Source organism: Crocuta crocuta, unplaced genomic scaffold (genome assembly GCF_008692635.1).
Source record: "Crocuta crocuta isolate KB4526 unplaced genomic scaffold, BGI_CrCroc_1.0 scaffold675, whole genome shotgun sequence".
NCBI lineage: Eukaryota > Metazoa > Chordata > Mammalia > Carnivora > Hyaenidae > Crocuta > Crocuta crocuta.
Window position 1 is genome coordinate 3,676,848 of NW_027528796.1, and position 15,290 is coordinate 3,692,137.

The 15,290-nt window shown below is 59.6% G+C and overlaps 1 protein-coding gene across 1 annotated transcript in view; it reads right to left on the reverse strand.

Annotated features, from left to right (window-relative positions):
* Positions 1-15,290, reverse strand: part of UMODL1 (uromodulin like 1) — a 62,123-nt gene that overhangs the window by 38,162 nt on the left and 8,671 nt on the right. Inside the window, exons 3-5 of the mRNA XM_077755372.1 lie at positions 14,088-14,249; positions 13,119-13,240; positions 10,943-11,129 (exon numbers count right to left, since the gene is read on the reverse strand). Coding sequence (XP_077611498.1) covers positions 10,943-11,129; positions 13,119-13,240; positions 14,088-14,249 — 471 coding nt within the window. The remainder of the gene's footprint in view (positions 1-10,942; positions 11,130-13,118; positions 13,241-14,087; positions 14,250-15,290) is intronic.

Below are 15,290 nucleotides of genomic sequence, written 5' to 3' on the forward strand. Positions count from 1 at the left end.
GGGAGAGAGGCCACAGGAGGCGCTAGTGCTGTCCGCGCCTGGATCGGGGACTTCAGCCCCCAGGGTTGGGAGGGAATGGGTGTCTGTCGTTTAGGCCGCCCGGGCTGTGGTGCTTTGCTCCGGCTGCCCACGCGGTGAGCACGGGGCCTGCTCTTGCTGTGCTGCTTTTATAAGTGCTGTCTGACCCCGCTCAAAGGGCCCACATGTCCTGACTCACTCGCATGTGATCATCGGCCTGAGGACTTCCGCTGGGCTCGCTCATCGCTCTGAAGCGACGGCTCGGAGGGAAGCCAGAGTCAGGAGTCAGTCAGGCTGGGCTCCTCATGTGTCCCTGTCGAAATCCCTGCTTCAGGGAACAATACTCTAACGTAACAGCCAGTTAACAGACCTACAGAGAAGTCGGTCTCTCTTTGGGAAACAGGAATTCTATAAAAAGTACGTGGCCCTTAGTCTAGTCTCCTTAAGTTTTACATCAGAGTCCAAGTTCTATAACAAACAAGCCATGAAGGTTTTTTTAAAAATCTTCTGAAAGCCCAAAGTAAAGAAAAAATAATCACAAAGTGTCTGAAGTTCCCCCAAAGCCTTTCACATAAGGATTCCTAGGACACGTGCTTTCTAGTAGTGTGACAACGTTCCGTCTTTCTGGACAAGTGCGTGTGCTTCCTCTCCATCAAAAACAAAAGCTGGCACAATTCAGCCCGTTTCCCTTTTTGCCTTGGCTTCCAGGAGGCTCAGATCAAGTGTCGTACCCCACTCTCGTCCTTCACTCAGCCTTGCCGTGTCATCAAGTCACAGACCCCGTGTGAGTGTGCTTCACCACCGAGCCCCCACCGGACCCCCGAGCAGGTGGATCTAAACCCCTGGACCACTGGACGCTCACACCGGTCGAGCCCAGCCCTTCCTCCCTGCCCTTCTTGTAACGATCGGCGCCCATCTCACTGCTCACTGTTTCCTGCCAGCTCCGCGCGCGTGGGAGGTGGCGTGTACCTTGAAGAAGACGCTTCTGTCTTTTTCAATGAACTGTCGCGTCCTTTTCTGTGTGTTTTCTCACGAACGGATGGGGACGCGGTTATTCTTCCTTTCTGATGCTTTTTTTGTGGCAAGAAAAGGAAGACGTGCTTTGGCCGAGGGGCGGCCAGGCCTTGGGGCCTGAGACTGTGGGCCTCACCCCCACCTCCCTGTCACTGCAACCCTGAGATCAAAAAGACGTCCCAGCCCAACCTCCCAACAAGCGCGGCCGCTCAGTCTGCACCTCGGCAACAAGGGTGTCGTGGGGGAGGCGAGGAAGGGCCACCACGTCTTCTCCAAAACTCTGCTCAGGGCACGGGTGTTTCCACGCAGGCAGGCCACGCAGTGCCACGCGCTTTCTTCAGTGTGGGCGACCACGAAACCCCCGTGAAGCGGGGCTGAGGCCGAGGCCGAGGGTTTGAGCAGGAGCGCCCAGCCGCTCCCGAGGCTGTGACCCCCTCTCCTCGGTGCCCTCGGGACTCACACCTGATGCAGGGCAGCGAGTGGCCGGTCCCTGTCCAGGTGTTTAGCCACTCAGGCACCCTGTGTAGACAGACCTCTACACTGAAAGGAATTAAAACGAAAAGGGCTGCCCCTATGTCTCTGAAGTGGCGCCTGATGAATGGGGCTCAGGAAGAGTCCGGAAGGGCGCCGGGCCGGCCAGAGACGCAGCCACGCTTCGGTGAGGACTCCAGCGGGTCCCTAGGTCCCCGGGGCAAGGCGCTGCCGACCCAGCTGTTTTGAACACCTGTGAAACCTTCTGAGCTGCTATGAGCCCAGCGCTCCTGCAGCAGAGAGAGTCTGGGGGCCTGGGGGGCTCCCCGCGAGGGTAATGAACGCTGCCGCGAGCATTTGTGTGGCTCTTTCTGCACTCGAACACGCGGAACTATTTGCACTTGTCCACATTCACCCCTTTTTGACCAACCACCGCGGTAACTTCGTGCGGTTCGATGTTTATCGAGCGTCACTGCACACTCGGCTTCTCCACAGACACTGACGGAAACGACGCTGAGTTCCCACACCAGACACGCGCACCCCAACGCCCCAGCCAGCGTGGCCTGCACTGCAGCGGCGGCAGGGCCTCGGGGCCGCGGGGGCGCTCACAGCGCGCTCTGAGCCCCCCTCCCACGGCATTGGTCGTGCGCCACGCGGCCGTCAGTGAAGCCGGAAGGGCCCGCATTTGCCGAGTGCCATGTGCACCGGGCGGTTTTCCATTCAGTTCTCCCAACAACACTACCCGATGGCTCTACTAGGGACCCATGTTACAGAGGACAAAACTGAGGCCTGGAAAGGTCAAGTAGCCAGTAAAGGGCAAAGCTGTCCAACAAGTAAAGACAAAGGTCACTTGCTGTCCGTCCCAGCTGGGTAGCTTACTGCAGTGACCTTCAAAGACAGCCGGTCCTAATCCCCAGCACCTAGAAATGCTACCTTCTTTGAGAAAAGGGTCTTTGCAGGGCCGACTGGGTGGCTCAGTCGGTTAAGCGTCCGACTTCGGCTCAGGTCATGATCTTGTGGTTTGTGGGTTCGAGCCCTGCGTCAGGCTCTGTGCTGACAGCTCAGAGCCTGGAGCCTGTTTCAGATTCTGTGACTCCCTCTCTCTCTGACCCTCCCCTGCTCACACTGTCTCTCTCTGTCTCTCAGAAATAAAACAATAAAAAATTTAAAAAAAAGAAAGAGAGAGAGAGAAAAGGGTCTTTGCAGGTGAGATCAGGTGGAGGATCTGGAGACGAGATTATGGGGGATTAGAGGGGCTGACGCCAAATGCTTTCCCGAGTCCTTACATGAGAGCATCAGGAGATTGCGCACGCGCACACGCACACGAACATACACGCACACACGCGCGTGCACACGCGCATACACACACGCCCACACGAGGAGTGAGCAGAGGGAGACCGAAGACATGGCCTCGNGGATTGCGCACGCGCACACGCACACACGCACACGAACATACACGCACACACACGCGTGCACACGCGCATACACACACGCCCACACGAGGAGTGAGCAGAGGGAGACCGAAGACATGGCCTCGGAGATGGGATGATGTGCCCACAAGCCACGGAACTCGGGGAGCCACCGCTGAGCGGGAGAGTCACGGCACGGATCCTCCCGGGGCCTCCGGAGAGGCACCTGCCGACGCCCTCACCTGGGCTGGCTGATTCGGATTCCGGACTCCTGCCCTCCACATCGGCGAGAGGGTCACAGGCTGTGATTTTGGGCACCTAGCCCGTGGCGCTTTGTCACGGCCACCCAGGAGGTGGGCCCTTCTTCAGCTGCTTTCCAGGCAGCTCCCAGCTGGGCAGGCCCGCGTGGGGGAAGCTTCTTACATGCGCTGCTGCACCTCTCACGCTCGAAGGCTAATCCCACCTCCATGGGACAGACCCGGAGCCATTTTAAACGGAAAAGGTCCTTCTACCTCTTTCCTCTGTCTTCCCAATGACTCGGATTCTTGTCTTTCATTAGCAGGACACCTCACCTCTGTCCTAGGCTGTCCAATGTCCCTCTGAAAATGTGGCCCTAGAAAACAATGCCCGCTTCTTAACTCTGCACGATCCGAGGGAACCGCTGCCCTGAGGTCTCCCCCATCCTGTAGCCGTGAGCCAGATCCGGGACCCGACATGAGTCTCGAAGTCCCTGCGTCCCTGGGTCTGGAAGTTCGTTTCCTCTGGGCAACCTTGACCCATCTCTGGAGAAGCGGATCGGGTGCTGCCGGGAACGCCCCCTGTCCCTGACCTCCCGGGTCAGCCTCTGTTCCCCTTTCCCCTCCAGCCTGCCAACTTGACCCCTGACCCTTGTAAAGGTAGAAATGCTGAGGACTCCGCCGAGGTTCTGAGCGCCCAGCTGTCGGAAGCCTGCCTGCTGATGAGGAGCGTTGGCATCCGTGAACCTGAATGGCTGCTTCCCGCCAGCCCTGGCCGCCTCTCCAGCCGGCAGCCCGGCCCTGGCCAAGCCGCAGGTTCTCGAGATGTTTCTTTACGGAGCCAAACAGCCGTTAGGCGCCGGCTGGGAAGGAGACCGTGTCGGAGGGGGTTAGGGTGACCCTGAGCACAGTTCCACCTGATTCTGAAAACAGACCATGTTCCTGGAATGTCAAGTGGGGAACCACGAGGTTCCTTCTGATGGCTGTTGTTTGGTGCAGGAATCCGGCTGCCCAGAGCATCATTAACTGGATGACTAACGTCACAGGAACAGCATCTGAGATTCGTGCTGTATTTTCCATGGGTCTCTGCCTCCAAACCTTTCCAGAAGATTGCTCATGTGTGTTAGCTTCCAAATGGAAAACACATGCTGCTTCTCTTAGCAACGCGCCGCTGGGCTCACTCTGCCTTTCTGATCTGGAAGCGCCGTGTGCATTCCCCGCCCCCCACCCCCACCGTGAGAAGGGAGGTCAGGGCGGTGCAGTTTTCCCTACTTAGGTTTCGCTCTCCAGCGGCCCCGATCTCGAGGGAACCTTGTCACTCATGGTGTTGAGCAGCGTGGCAGAGCTTCGCTGGCAAGATCCCTGCGGGTAAACAGAGCCCGCGGTCTTCTCGGGTTACGGCCAGAGGATTTTCAGTGCCCATACTCCACCCGTCTATGCTCGCTGGGGCACGGGGTTCTCCCCCGGAGACAGAGGACGGTCGCGGGAGGCTCTGTGCAGGGCTTTGCAGGCACACTTGCACGTGGAGGGAGGTGTTGATGCCGAATCAGACCCCAAAGTCAGGGGGCATGGCGGGGGAGCGTTTTGCTGCCAGAAGTGAGGCTGGAAGGTGCATTTTTTGACATCCAGGAACCCTAGGCATGGTCACCGCTCATAATAAATTTGTGTTGAGTGCCTACTGTTTGCCAAGTGCAGGGATGCATTGGCGGTGACCAGGAGACAGCCTCCCCGCCCCACGGACCTTCACCCACCGCCAGATGGAAGGTTCCAGTGGAGAGGACTGTGCGCCTCCTGCTGCTCAAGGGCTGCTGGGGGCTGCCCCCTCCCCGCGGTGGCTCACAGCCTCTGCCCCTCACTCACAGCAGAGCGGGAGGAGTCAGTAAACAAGGACTTACAATCATCACCCCAGTCAGGCGCTGCATCAGCAGAGAAAAGTCCCACCACCTAGAATGCTAGTCACCCCCTGACCCTCCACACGGGGCACGGCCACTGGGCCACGCAGGCCGTGTCACTGCAGTCCCCAGAGGATGCCCCGTGGTGGCTCTGGGTCGGGAGCAGAGCCCTCCAGCCAGAAATCCAAAATCAGGGCTGTGCCCTCCAGCCAGAGCGCCGCGAGGGAAGGTCGCCCTGGGTGATGGACGGGGCTGGGTTGTCTGTGAGAACCAGCTCTGGGACCTCCTACCAATCATCACCTTCCCTTACCTGGACTTTCTCTTCTGGAAGTGAGTGCAAGAGGGCCAGGTGCCTCCTGGGGGCACTCTAAGGGTTCACCAGGTGAGACCATAAAGCGCTTATTACAGTGAGAAGCAGCTCTTGGCCCTGTCATTATTATGAGCAGAGAGAGGGACCCCACTGTGATGTCCCTTTAAAGGGGAAAGGGCATAGGGGCGCCGGGGGGCTCTGTCAGTTAAGTGTCCGACTTCGGCTCAGGTCATGATCTCACAGTTTGTGGGTTCGAGCCCCACGTCAGGCTCTGTGCTGACAGCTGGGAGCCTGGAGCTGCTTCAGATTCTGTGTCTCCCCCTCTCTCTGCCCCTCCCCTGCTTGTGCTCTCCTCATGCTCTGTCTCTGTCTCTCAAAAATGAATAAATGTTAAAATAAGTAAATAGGGGCGCCTGGGTGGCTCAGTCAGTTAAGCATCTAACTTCAGCTCAGGTCATGATCTCACACTTTGTGGGTTCAAGCCCCACGTCAGGCTCTGCACTGACAGCTCCGAGCCTGGAGCTGCTTCGGATTCTGTGTCTCCCTCTCTCTCTGCCCCTCCCCTGCTCATGCTCTGTGTCTCTGTGTCCCTCAAAAATAAATGAACGTTTTAAAAAATTTAAAACAATCTCTTGCCCTCATGCCCTAGAGATACATCCTGGAACACTGACAGATGAAGCGACATGGTGAAGAGGGTTCTGAATAATGGGGCAGGGGGTGGGCAGCCGAGGGGGACAGAGGGAGCAGAGGGGGTCCCCAGGGGGAGCAGCGGATTTCATCACACTCCTCTCTGTGCTGATACTTGTCTACAAGTTTCCAGAAGAATGAAGATTCTCTGTGGCCTTACCACCTTGCACAGGTCCCGCCCCCTCGTCCCCACCCCTCCGCCGCGCTCCATCCCCACGGCCTCCACGTTCCTGGACTCCGCCGTGCGCGCACCTGCGCTGGGGCCCAGCCTCTCCCCGTGTCAGGGCTTCCTGGGGCCGCTGTAATGAGCGAGCACAACAGCAGTGCTACAGCAAGAGAGGCCCACTCGTTCGGCTCCGAGGTCGGAAGTCTACGACGCAGGTGTGGGCAGGGCTGTGCTCCTCACAGGGAGCCCCCTGACTGCCTCCTCTCCCCGGCTCTGCCCCCCTCTGTGAGGACCCAGTGGTGACTCTGCCCCCATAAACAATCCAAGATCCCCCCCGCCTCGAGGCCCTTAGCTCACCCCATCTGTAAAGTCCTTTCTGCCAGGTAAGGGACAGAATCACAGGATCAGGATGCCGACACCGTTGGGGTTTGTCAGTCAGCCACACACCCTCCCTTCCCAGCCCACTTCCAACGGCACTCTGGTCTCTGCCCAAAGGTCATGCTGTCCAGGGGCCGCCGCCCCTGAGACTGCCCCCCCAGACCCCACCTGACCCATTGCTCTCCTTGGTCTTGGTGGCCTAACCCCTTCCCCACCTTTGGTGTTTATTTGTCCACCTCTGTGTCTTCTTCCCCACTGAAATGGGAGCCAAGGGAACAAGGGCTCCTGGGCACTGAAGGACGCATTAGAACAGTACCTGGCACAGAGCAGGCACTCATTAGAGAGTGTTGCCCATGGAAATGGATGGATGGATGGACGGATGGATGGATGGATGGATGGATGGATGGATGGATGGTTGGATGGACGGATGGTTGGACGGATGGATGGATGGATGGATGGATGGACGAACGGATGGACGGACGGATGGATGGATGGTCGGATGGTTGGATGGTTGGATGGATGGATGATGGATGGATGGGTGGATGGATGGTTGGATGGATGAATGGATGGATGGATGGGACGGATGGACGGACAGATGGATGGACGGATGGATGGATGGATGGATGGTTGGTTGGATGGTTGGTTGGATGGATGGATGGGGGGATGGATGGATGGTTGGATGGATGGATGATGGATGGATGGAAGGTTGGTTGGATGGTTGGTTGGATGGATGGATAGGTGGATGGATGGATGGATGATGGATGGATGGATGGATGGATGGATGGATGGATGGATGGATGGTTGGATGGTTGGTTGGATGGATGGATGGGTGGATGGCTGGATGGATGGATGGGTTGGATGGTTGGTTGGATGGATGGATGGGTGGATGGATGGATGGATGGATGGATGATGGATGGATAGATGGATGAATGAATTGATGGATGGATGGATGGATGAATGGATGGATGGATGGATGGTTGGATGGATGACGGATGGATGATGGATGATGGATGATGGATGGATGGATGGATGGATGGATGGTTGGATGGTTGGATGGATGGATGAATGAGGTTGACCTGACCCCCACCACCCCCTCCATGCAAGCTGGCTGTTCCAGCTGCTCGTCTCCCACTCACCATCCCAGCTGCCCACTGGGCACCTGCACCTGCCGCCTGGCCACCTGCAGACGGCCCAGCAGGTTGCCGGCCTTGTGCCCCGCCCCCACCCCGAGCCACACAGCAGAGTAGCTGCAGATGACCATCGTCCCCAGCTGGGGGGGCCCTGCGGGGAGTGGGAGAAGACATGCCAAGGGCAGGCCCCTAAGAAGGAAGGCTCGAAGTGGTCCCAAAGCTGCAAGAATGCACTGGGGTCTGTCCCCACCGGCACACGAATGCACTTTGGCGTCTCCTGAGAGGCCACGCCTCCTCCAGGTATTCGTGGTGCACGTCTGGAGGGACGGATCCTTCTTTCCTGCCATGCTTCCTGCCTCACCCTGGCTATTTGTCAGCACCTCCTCCAGCACGGACTCCAAAATAACAGGGTCCCTCAGCCAAGGCCCCATCCCTTCTCCCAGCCATGCCCATATTGTGCCATCTGGGTGCTGATGCCCCGGTTACATGTGCAGCGTGGCCCCCTCGGGGTTACCGCACCAAATACCCACCTCGGTCAGCACCTGGCCTGGACCCTCGACGTCATCTCCATTTCAATTTAAACTACTACCATCAATGCTAAGAACCGTGGCCTTTCCCGACTCACCCAGGGGTCCCCACCCATTCGTGGTTTAACCAGCACAGCAGATGCTGCCTTATCCCCCTTCTTCCCCTCCATCGAATTAATCCATGAGCCTCAAGTGCTTGTCTCCACGGGTGCCTTGATCCCACCTCTCCCCACCGCCTTCTGCCACCCGGATCCCAGCTCTCTGCTGACCGACTCCACAGCGCTGTCAACCCACAGCTACTTCTTACTAGAAAACCCAGCACTGGCCACCCCCCTGACCCAGCGCAGCACCTGTCACCTCCCCTGACCCAATGCAGCACCTGTCACCCACCCTGGTCCCAGCACCTGTCACCCGCCTGACCCTCCTGGACCAGAGCCAGGCACTTGCTTACTAGCGCCACCTGGGTTGACTGTGCAATTACGGGGCCAGTTCAGGTCACTCCTGTGGGCCCATATAAGTGTCGATCACGTCCTCTGCACTCGGAAGGGCCCCGATTTAAACAAGAAGCTACACAGGCATCTTCTCTATGTGCCATGCCCGGCTCGCATCTGGCATGTTCTCTACTGAGTTTCCAGAAAGCAAAGGCCGGGGCCTATTCGCACGTACACCCAGCGCGGTCAGTGCACATAAACGGACATTCACTAAATCGAAGGGCAGCCGGCCGGCTCTGAGATCAGGAACACTAGAGAATACTGCCCCTCCCCCGAGCGTGAGCCCACCAGAGCCCCTGTGCAAGACCGGAGGGGTGTTGTGGCCTGCGGACCCTCCCTGGAAAGGTTCTTTTGCCATGCCCCCCCAAGCTGGGAGGGCCCAGAGGCTCACCCCCACTCATGCGGCTTAGCTTCTGGGCAGACAAGGTGCGGCTCGGGGCGACGGGCGCACTGGTGCGGGCCATCCACGTTCAAACACCGCTCCCTCCTGAGCAGGCATCGAGTTCATCTAACAAGCACCCACTGACATCTAGTGACCAGCAGGATACGGGGGACACTCGTCACAGCCATGACCCCCCTGTCACTCGCCTTAACCTCCAGACAGGTGTCCCATGGGCTGAAGAAGCTTGGGGAGGGGTCCCTGGGTCGCTTCTGGAGCCCTGTCTTAGAGAGTCCCGGGGCCCACGGGGCAGGCACCTCCATCCAAGCAGGTGGCCCACGTGTCAGGCACGTGACAAGCTCCCTAGAGGGCCACGTGCACCCCAGCGGCCGCTGCTGCCTGGGAGAGGCGCTTTGGAGCTGTGTCGAGTCCAAAGGGTCATGGATGATGGGGCCCCCATCTCCTGCCCAAGAATAAACTTCCTACATGGGCAGTTTTCTGGGCCAGGATGGAGCCACTGCTCCTGGCGTTCAGGACACCGGCCTCCGTCAGCCAGTCCCTGGGAACAGTAGCTCAGGCAAGGATCCTCCCTCGATCCCGGAGCAGCCAGGACAAAGTGGGACAGAGCGAGGCCGCTTCGCGTTCTCCCCAAGCCAGACGGGAAATGCCCGGACCACAGAGTCCCCCGCGGAACCCCCCGCTCCCTCGGCCAGATGAGTGACTTTAGCTCTTCACCAGTCATGGCTTCTCTTGGTGCTGGCCTTCCCCTCCCTCTAGAGATTTCCGGAGACTCCCAGTCTCAGCATCTGAGAGCGTCCAGCCTAGACCAAGCCCCCTCCCTTAGCCTCTCCCCACACTGTCGTCCAGGGGCTTCTCTCCGACCCCCTACGGATGGCCCAGAGTCTGTTCTGTGCCTGACCTCACGGCCTGGAGCCACAGACCTAGACGCACAAGACAGTGCCTTCCGTGATCTCTGACCGAGGGCCGTGTCAGAGCGCACGACACGGGCCCTTCTGCTATCGGCGTGGCGCGTCTTCAAGAACATCTATGGATATTGAAGGGGATAAAATGCCATCACCGGGGCTTTCGCCTTGCACGTCCCCCCTGGCACGTGACCCTTGGCGTCACAAAAGCTGCACCAGCAAGAGCACCATCGCCCCACAGCTGGGGAGCAGCAGATGGAGCTGCCCCCCCACCCCGTGGTGGGCAAGAACGTTCCACGGGGCCCAGCCTTCTGCTCACACAGCGCCCACGGCTGCTCTCAGGCCACGAGGCCGGAGCCGAGCTGTTGAGACAGAGGCCGTGTGGCCCACAGCCAAAAATATGTACTGTGTGGTCCTTTCCAAAAAATGTTGGCCGACCCCTGACATACCCCGCCCCCCCCCACCGCAAACAAAGAAGACCAGATCATGTCTTCCAGAAACAAGGCCACCTCTGTGCGCTTTACCTAGTCCGGTTTTGCAGCCGTACCCGACGGGCCTCCCAAGGCCGAGGGCGTCCCTGGCGAAGGTGGGAAACGGCCAGAGGGACGGTGAGGGACGCGAGAGCTGACGGAACAAGTTGGGGTTCATCCGTTCTGGGGTTTGCTGGCCGCGCTTGGGTGTCAGGACCCGGGGCGGGTGTGGGGGAGACACGCGGGGAGGGAGCGAGCCAGGGGAAGGGCAACGTCGGGCCAAAACCCTTCTCGAAACCTGCACTTGGGAGCTCGGAGTTTAAACCTCGTTTGGGCCGGAAGGAGCAAGTGCAGGTGGGACCGGCCGCCACCTGGCCGTCCTGCTCCCTGCAGCCCCGTCCCCGCCCCGCCGCCGAGCCGCGGACGGGAGGAAAGCAGCACCTTGCACGCGGACGTTGATCACTTCATAGACGCGCTTCACGATGCTGTCCAGCGCCGCGGAGACGTTGGCCACGGGCACCGGCCACGGCAGCCCCAGCAGCAGCTGCGACACCGTGGTCGAGGGGTCCCCGCTGGCCGAGTGCAGGTGGTGGACAGAGGGGTGCAGCGGCTGCAGGGCACTGGTCACCTGTGAAGCCAGAGTCAGAGCGTCACTCGGTGGACGGGCACCCCATCCGACAGATGGGGAGACTGAGGCCCGGAAGGGTAAAGACTAACTGCACACGCACACACACATGCACACACACATGCACACACACACACGCACACACACGCTGCTCTGCAGGAATCACCCTCGGCGGCATTTCTGTCTATCGTGATCCCAGTAGACGTCCTGCAAACCAGGTCCTAAATACACAACACAGTTGTCATGGCTCGAATCGCGTCTCCTTCAAAAAACCCCCGTGTGGAAGTCCGAACCCCAGAACCTCAGAATGTGACCGTATGTGGTCAACTAATGCAGATGCAATTAGTTATGATGAGGGAGTTATGGTGGCCCTTTGTCCCTCTCGGCCGGTGTCCTGGACACAGAGGGGGCTCTGCAGACCTGGGAGAGAGGGGTCTGGGACAGACCGTGGCCTCACCTCCGTGCCGGCCTCCCGGCCTCCAGAGCCGGCGGGGAGAAGCATGTGCTGGGTGGCCCCCCTGCCCACGGCGCTGTGTCACAGCCACCCCAGGGGACACAGTGGCCCCGGGACCCCAGCCCCACCCGCACCCCAAATTAGGTACGGAATCAGAGGTAGACAGAAATCGCAGTCCCCAGGCCCCAGGTCAGCGTGGACCCTGGGAAGCCAGGCCATCAGCGGGACCGCCTGGACGAGGCTTTGCCAACACAGCCCAGGTCCCCGCGGGGACGCAGAGGGACGGTTCAGGGGGCGCTAGAGCCGGGTCCCGGCAGACTGGAAACCCCCTCATGGGGATGGGAGGGGACACAGCTCATAACGTGGGAGGCAGGACCGGGCGCAGGACTCGTGGGAGTCCCTGCATCAGGGAGCCCAGTGCCGGCCGCGGCCCTCGACAAGCCAACAAGAGACAAACTCACTTCCGGTTGGGACAGGTAAGGAGGTTTCCAGGTGAAGGTGACAGTTTGGAACACCTGTCCAGCCACATTGCTCGAGGACCCGGGACAAGCAGAGTGTGAGCGCCCTCTGCCCTGGGGCCGCCTCTGCCAGCGGGTCTAGACCCCAACGAGGGACTCAGCTCTGAGATGGACACCGCGACTCTCAGCCACAGGTGGGGAACACCGGGGGCCCCCCCCCCGGAGGGGCGGGACCAAACCATCATGTTCAGGGCTCAGTGCACAAGGCACGGGGGGTGGGGGAGTTCGTGCTCAAAAGTCATTAGACATCTCAAGAGGCAACGGCTGAGCATGAAGCCAAGGGGTGGGGCTCTTCTATTCACGGGGTGACTGCACAGGTCACTGGCCCAGGAAGCCGGCGCTGAGCTCAGCCCGTCACCTGGGAGAGCCACCCAGTGGCGAGGAGGCCCTGCTGGCGTCAGGACACACGGTCTGTGTCTGCACGGGCGCCTCCTCCAAGAGCCGTGTTGCCCCCCGGGGGACAGGCGGCCACATCTAGACATTTTGGCTGTCACAGCTGGCCGTGTTTCTGGCTTCTTGTGCACGGAGGCCGTGATTCTGTTGACAACGGCTGGAAGCCCAACAGTGAAAAGTCAACCGACCCCAAACGTCGATAGCGCCCAAGTGGGAGCGTCCAGCACTTCGCCGGATGCCCTCCCTGATGCGAAGCCAAGGCTGGAAGCTAGAGCCTCACGGAGCTCGAGTGAGGGCCGTGAGGGTCGGCTCTGGGGCCCAGGCTGTCTACACTGCGGCACCCTTGTAGCTAAGTAACAGACCGGCAACGATTAAGGGCTCCATCTCTGCACGCTGAGGGGGTAGCTTCCAAACGCTGCTATGTGCCCACTGTACTGCCCACAGTTCATCCCTCTTCAAAGCTGCTCTTGTTCAATTAATTAGACTAAGAATTCACATTTGGTCCCCGCGGTCCCCTGCGGGACCCTCCTCGCCCCTCGGTTCCCACCCAGTGCCTCCACCAGCATCGGCCCCGGGCAGCCTGCCCTGGAAGGGAGCCCCGGCCAGGCTCTCTGTGCCCGCACCTACCATGGAGTACAGAAGCCGCATGTGATTCAGCAGCCTGGGGTCTACCTCCCCCAGTTCCTTGAAGGCCATTTTCACCAGGACGGTCACTTCGTACCAGAAGGTCACCGGGTCCCTCTCTGGAGCTGCGCGAGGACATGTGTCAGTGAGCCGCAGGCCTGGGATGGGCTGGGTCCAGCAGAGCCCCGGAGAAAGAAATCTGCCACCAGGGACAGCGTGGGCCCCTGCCCCACCCACTACGCTCACTTCTCTTATGTTATATGTAATCCTGCATATACTCTAGAGTATATTACTATATACAACGTGCACTGGATAAAGCTGTATTACATATAATATATAACCTCATGTATACAGTGTAGTAGTATAATTGATACATACTGATAATCGTTTACATTATGTATCCTATGACTTCATACCACACGAATATAGTATATACTCTACTGATACTACATTGTGACATACATTGCATATGACTCCTATACACTATTTATATATATTTCCCTAGTTCTGAACCTTGACCAGCCTGTTCCCCTGGGGGCAGCCTATGGTCAAGAGCAGAGCTTTCCAGACCCGATAGGTGTGTCCTGAAGGCCAGGCCACACATGCACCTAACCAGTGCTCTGACAATGTCCTCGGTCCCCATGGTGCTACGGGAGCCGCCCGTCACCAGCTTCAGGTCTCCGCACTGTGACACAGCCCAGCTACCCGCAAGCACCGCCCCAACCCCCCCCACCCAGGGCTTTCCTGTGCCACACTCTGGAGATCGAGGTCACTGCCCCTCCGGGAATCCGCCCCGGAGCACCTGTGAGCTCTCCTCCCCTGAGATTTCAGCGGCCAGATTTGGACAAAGACAATGCCCAGGAGTGGAATGTGCCCCAGGCACGTGGCCACAGGCTCTCGGTGAAACCGGAGCTGCGGCTTCTAGAAACCCACGCCGCCCAAGCGTCCCCCTGCCCGGAGCTTCGACCCTACCTCGGGGAGCGGGAGCCACACAGTGGGCACCGTGGGAGGAGAGGCAGCACTTCTGGAGCCCAGGGCAGTCTGTGTCGAGTGTGCACGGGGAAGCAGGTGCTTCCGGCCCCATCACCGGGCAGGCCCCGGGCCTCGAGGCAAACTCCTTGGACCGATTCAGGGCTGGAGGGAAAGCGATCGGCAGTCAGTGGTGTCGGCAGCAGGCACTGCATCGGGCATTCCCAGCACTGGATGCCACCCATGGTTCCCAGGGACACGCGGTGTGACCCGCTCGAGCGCCGTGTCCCGGGCTGGACAGGCCTCACCACATCCCACAGAGCCACCACCAAAGGCCGCCTGCTCTGACTTTGACAAAGTCTCACCAATCGTTCCCAGAAGGAGACGGTGTCAGCGGAGACGGTGTCTCCGTCCTTCTAGGCCAAGTGCAGGGGCTCCCCTGCCCCTCTAGAGGCCCCCTTGCTGCGCTGCATCCCAGCAGCTCACTCACCCACTCAATGTTTATTAAGCAACTGCTATATACTAGGCATGTCAGTATGCACATCGACCTATAGGAACTCAGCCCAGGAGTAGAGGAGACACGCTGCGCTTTTGAAGATTGAGACCTGGTGAAACTACCAGAGAATCTGTGGGCTCAAGGGAACTGGCCAGGAGTCAAGGTGCTGGTGCTCGGGCTGATAGAATGTTCAAGGGCAGGGAGAGGAGCCTGACCCCAGGGGAGCCAGGGCGCTGCCCTCAAGGGAGGCGCTGTGCTGGGGACACTCCCGTGGCGGCACCCCCCACAGGCCGCAGGGCTGCGCGCCTGAGGGACAGCTGGGCTCGGGCCAGCGGGGGACGAAGGGTGCCCAGTAGTTGAGAGATCAAGGAGGCTGGGGCAACAGGGAGGGGCCCAGGGAAGGTGCGACCCAGTGCAGGTGTCCGAAGAGCCTGTGATCACAGCTGTCGCCCACCCCGGGGGGTGAGGGCTCCAGCCACCCTGGTGTCACACAAGCCCACCTGTCTCTGCCCAGATTCACCTAACGCCCTGCACCCTACCAGGTCTTTGGAAGTGCAGTTCCGGGCGCTCCAGACCCCAAGGAAAGCAGAAAAGGCCAGCAGGTAACCATGCTCCTCAAAGGGGAAGGTTCGCCCCTGGGAGACGTGGGGGGGTCATATGTGGAAGGGGAGCCAGAGGGGTCAAGTTCCCAAGGACAGCCCTCAGATTCC